This window comes from Sorghum bicolor, chromosome 9 (genome assembly GCF_000003195.3).
Source record: "Sorghum bicolor cultivar BTx623 chromosome 9, Sorghum_bicolor_NCBIv3, whole genome shotgun sequence".
Lineage (NCBI taxonomy): Eukaryota > Viridiplantae > Streptophyta > Magnoliopsida > Poales > Poaceae > Sorghum > Sorghum bicolor.
This window is the reverse complement of record NC_012878.2, coordinates 59129683-59134775: the sequence shown is the minus strand read 5'-3', so window position 1 is coordinate 59134775 and position 5093 is coordinate 59129683. Positions and strand designations below refer to the sequence as shown.

Genomic DNA, 5093 nt, shown 5'->3' with positions numbered 1-5093 from the left:
GCGCACATGCCAAACCGGTTCCACAGTTGTCACTAAACCAGTTGGACAGTTCTAAAATGAACCGATTTGTGATTTCTGTGAAATTCTTGTATCAAATTCCTTGTTGAGTTTAAAGGGACGACGTTAGGGTACACCGTACGTACACCTGGTGTGGTGTGGGTCAAAAGAGAGCTTTTGTTTTGTCAAGTCGCCTGGCGTTGTTCGCAATTTCAGACGACGGTCTAACGTGACAGCGCCTGCCTTCACTCGGAGAGACGAAGAAGATGATGAACAGTCTCATTCCATTCGAGGCTACTTTGCTGGTTTCATTCTTGGTTCAGTTCAAAGAAGCGTATTACCACTTTTTCTTGGCTGACCAGCGATGGAGGAGCAGGTAACATATATATATGACTCTTTCTTTTCTGACTGTCTGTCTGTCTTTCTTTCAGTTCACACGATCAATGAAATTCATTCATCAAGCTGTTCACATTCGTCAGTGATTTGACGAGGTTTCTTTCTTTCAGTTCACAGACAAGGAACAAAAAATCCAGTCTGTGCTGTGTAGTGATTTGAGGTCAGTTTATGAACAGAACAGACCAACAATACAAAGAAATGTAGGAATTAATTAAATGTTAAAACTCTTGCTAGCTATCTACAGCGAGCACGTACTACTTCCGAGGACAAGAACAAAACTTTTGATGTCAGTGATTGGCTGGTGACGTGGTGCTGGTGGCCTTGCTGCCGTTCTTGTTGCTGGGCAGCGTCAGGTGCACCGTGGGCGGGCGGATGCCGAGGCCGAGGCCGAGGCACTGCTGCTTGTGCGGCGGCGGCCGCACGCCGGCGGGGCTCGCCGCGGGCACGCCCATGTACTGCACCCGCGGCGACAGCCTGATCCGCGGGCTGGGACGCGGCGACGGGATGGGCGCCTTGCCCGCCCACGGCGACTGCAGCGGGCACGGCGGCTTCGGACGGTTGGGCGACAGGTTGACCTGCTCCAGCGCCCGGCTCTGCAGCTCCGCCGGGTAGTCCCGGACGCAGCCGATGCGCGCGCCGGCGCCGGTCGTCCATTTCGCCGCCGCGGCACGGCTGCCGGCGGTCTCGTTGCCATCCACCACAGCGCCTGCTGCTGCTGTCTCCTCCTCCTCCTCCTCAGCTGCCATGCTCTGGTGCTTCCGCTTGAGCGACGGGTACTCGTCGTCGTCCACGGAGCACCTCTTGACGTCTGTGAGATCCAGGTTGTTCTCCTGCAGGAAGGCGATGAACTCGTTGAAGTTCTCCTCCGTGGGGAGGTAGTGGCCGCTGTAGGGCCAGATGGCCTTGAGCACGCCGTCCTTGGCGACGAGCCTGCCCGCGGCGGACGTGGCGCCGCCGGCGAGGAAGCTCGAGTGCTGGAAGTGGCCCTTGCGCTTCTGGCCGACGTAGAGCGACCTGGTGGTGCTGAGCACGAAGATCCACTTGGAGTCGTCGGTGGTGTTGACGGGCAGCCCGGTCTGCAGGTACGTGAGGCGACCGTCGTCGACCACCACTTGGTACGCCGCCCGCTCGTTCTGGAATTGGAATGGGATGATGGACATGGACGGTCAGGCAGTAGAAGAAAGAAAGGAATGCATGATGACACTGAAGGAACGGAACGGAACGGAACTTACGATTCCCAGGTACATGACGAGCTGCGAGTTGAGCTTGGTCCTGGGGCAGCTGGGGTGATGGATCTCCCTGCCGCCGCCGATGTCGAGCCAGTAGAAGAATGGCTCCGTGCTGGAGCTCTGGAACCAGATGTCGTAGTACAGGTGCAGGTTGTGGCCGTACCGGTGCCGAGGGTCGATCTGCAATGCAATCATCATTTCCTTCAATTGATTGTTTTATTATTAAGGAATGCTCCTGCTACAGTATAAGTACAGTATATGACAGTATAATTCTACGATCGACGACGATCGACTCCGTACGTACCGCTTCTAGCCAATGGCGTAGCGCGAGCTTCTGCGCCTTGTCGTCCTTGGAGAGTCCCTTGCCGACCTTGGCGATGCGCTTGCCGGCCCTGACCCAGCGCGACGCGGCCGTCTCCTGCTTTCCCCCGCCGGCGGTGGCGGTGAAGAAAGAGATGGAGGTGCGGTCGAGCGATGCGGAGTCGCAGAGCTTCCACCACAGCTCCTCGATGACGATGGCGCAGTCGGCCAGGGTGCGGCGCGTGCGGTGGCCTTTGAACATCTTCTGCACCCGGGTGGCGGCGGCCTCGTGGAGCGGGGACCGCAGCAGCAGCAGGGAGTTGTCGTCGGCAGCAGCAGCAGCAGCCATGGTGGGGCTGTGGAGGGCCAGGCGTCCCGGCCTGGCGCCGTGGATGCGGCGCTGCACGGGCGACGGCGGAATCGGAATCGGAACGGCGGCGGGCTTGGTGGCGTCGTCGATGGTCTCCCAGGACTTGAAGCTGAGGAGCGCCCGCTCCAGGTTGCTGGCCGCCGGGACCTTCTTGGAGGAGTTGGTCCTGAGCAGCTTGGGCGACCGCGGGAGCATGGGCATGGGCATGGGCATGTCGTCGACGACGCTGAGAGTGCTGAAGATGAGACGATGGTCCCTGCTGCTGCTGCTGCTGCTAGGGCTCGTCGGCAGGAGCTTTGGGTGGTCGATGAGTGCCCCCGGCGGCGACAGCAGAGTCATAGCAGAGCAGGTCGATGGGTCGGAGCTTTGGGTGGGGGATTGCAACTTTGGGATGGATGAATGAGATCGATTATATTTGAGAGATGGATGGATGGATGGATGGAGACAAGCAGGGATGTTGCCTCCGTGTTTGTATATATAGATAGCATGCAAAGCCGGTAGCCGGTAGCCGCCGCTATGCAGTCCACGGAGCACCGCACGCACGCAGACGCAGACGCCGACGCCGAGGGAGAGGGAGGGACGAGCAGAGCTGGTGGAGTGGAGAAGGGGCGGGGCGGGGCGGGGCGGGAGAGAAGTCGAAGTCGCGAGCCGCGGACCCAGTCAGTCCGACGTCGCGACGTCATACTCACTCGGGCTCACGTCTCTGGTAAAACCGCGTCTGCACAGCCGTGGTCCGTCGCTTTCTCCACTACGGAGTAGGCCTTAATTTTTTTTGATTGAGTTAGTGTAGTATTTTCGTTCTTATTTAACAAATATTTTCTAATCACGAGTAATTAGTCTTAAAAGATTTATCTCGCGATTTACATTCAAACTGTAAAATTAGTTTTTGTTTTTATCTATATTTAGTGTGCTGCAAAATTCAATGTGACGAAGAATTTTGAATTTTTTTTTTGTTTTTTTGAGTGAATCTGATTCTGACGCCAACGCACCGGGGACGGAGGCATGCACGCATTCCCTCGCTCCGTCCGGTGGGTACGGTACGGGTTGGGTCGACGACGGTTGCTGGGCTGGTTACGTTGCAGCAGAGCAGGGCACTTTGGCAGCAGCAAAGGCGCGGAGCGGAGCGGAGCAGAGCAGAGCAGGGTCCGTCGTCTACGGGCTTGTTTGGTTCCCTTCTCATCTCAACCAGGCCAGCTCTAGTGAGCTAGGCTGCCTTTGGTCTGGCCGAATGCATACAGAAAGTCTAATTTGGTTGCATGTATATGTGGAGCCAGGCTATGTTGTTTGATTGTCTGTACGAAGATAAACTGTATGAGATAAAAATATTATAAAATTATGATTATAATTTTTATTTTTATACGAATACACTCTTAGAGGTCTTATTTTATCTAATTATATCTTAATCAACTTTAAAGTACACTAATATCACTTGATATTTACTAATCACGCACTAATACACAGTTAGCCACGTAAACGGCTGCATCTGCCCAGCCTGGCTGGCCAGGAACGGCCGATTTGGGCGTTCCTCCTCAGCCTGGCTCAGGGCTCCTTTTTGCATGCTCAGAGCCTGACCCAAAGCTATATGCAGGCAACCAAACAGGGCCACGCTGCATTCCGAGATGCATGTATGGTCTCATGCGGACAACCAAACAGGCCCTACCTGTCGGATCGGATGCCGTTGCATAGCGAGGTCTTGATTAGATCCGAAATTTTTTTGAATTTTTATAATGTAGCAATTTCGTTTTATTTGATAAATATTATCTAATCATTGAGTAACTAGGCTTAAAAGATTCGTTTCGCGATTTACAGATAAACTGTATAATTAATTTTTATTTTTATCTATATTTAATGCTTTATGCATGTGGCGCAAAATTCGATGTGACGGGAAATCTTGAAAAGTTTTTAATTTTTGAGATGAATTAAACAAGGCCCGACTTGTTCTTCATTCCGTCTCAACTTGAGTGACTGACCAGGGCATGGGCATGGGCACCTTCACTTCTTCATCCTTCTGATTCGTCCATCTTTGTTGGCATTGCCACTAGCAATTGTGCACGACAAACAACCCCGACAGCCTAACTCGAGGTCGAGGGTGGGTGAATATGTTTGTAAATAGTTATGCGACAGTGTATCTACGGCAAATATAGGGAGCTCCTGAATCCGAGATGTCGTTTTATAGAGCTCTTGTGGATAGTCGATGCACGTGACATGACAAAAATTAAGTACATGAACCACAACATGTTGGGTGGATTTTGGTTTTGTTTCGTGGGTGGGCATCTTTGATTGCCATTGTCATTCATATCACTGATTCATATCACTGTGGCGGTATATACATAACCGACAGTTTAACCTGTCAGCTTCTCTTCAATAAAAAATAGAATGGCATGTATTATGCACATGTCATGTCCCCCCCACCCCCTGTTTTTTGACTGAGGCAGGGGTTCGCTACAACAAGTGATCCCAATAGCGCTCCAGTGATTCGGATGTGATTGCATATAGTTACTCAACAATACCTTTGGCCATCGAGAGTCATCTATGTGTAACCCTACTCCTCTAGTTACTTTCCCCGATCTAAACTCTCAAGCACAAAGGTTTTCATTCCCGGCCCCTACTTGACATGGAACATAACATTTAGTACACAAGAATTAACACATCTTTTTCCACTAGGTGTAAGACACCCACCCGAAGCAGTATAACATCTTATGTCTTATGTGTTTCCCATCAAATTCCTTGTGCGCCTAACATCAAAATCACTCACCTATATATAGTATAAAACACTGATAGAGTTGTTCCTCTCTCTCTTT

The 5093-nt window shown here is 52.0% G+C and overlaps 1 protein-coding gene across 1 annotated transcript; it reads right to left on the bottom strand.

The window, feature by feature from the left end:
- Positions 517 to 2871, bottom strand: LOC8065331 (IQ domain-containing protein IQM1). The gene is made up of 3 exons (XM_002440333.2): positions 1927 to 2871; positions 1626 to 1802; positions 517 to 1526 (listed from the first exon to the last, which is right to left on the bottom strand). Exons 1-3 carry the CDS (start codon positions 2629 to 2631, stop codon positions 681 to 683), a joined length of 1728 nt encoding a protein of 575 aa, XP_002440378.2. The 5' UTR covers positions 2632 to 2871; the 3' UTR covers positions 517 to 680.

Excerpts from the sequence above, each read along its gene's own strand:
- LOC8065331 (XM_002440333.2), bottom strand. The coding sequence starts at position 2,631 with ATGACTCTGCTGTCGCCGCCGGGGGCACTCATCGACCACCCAAAGCTC. Across the intron at positions 1,803-1,926 it reads TACGCCATTGGCTAGAAGCG|ATCGACCCTCGGCACCGGTA; the intron begins GTACGTACGGAG and ends ATTGCATTGCAG. Across the intron at positions 1,527-1,625 it reads TCGTCATGTACCTGGGAATC|AACGAGCGGGCGGCGTACCA; the intron begins GTAAGTTCCGTT and ends TTCCAATTCCAG.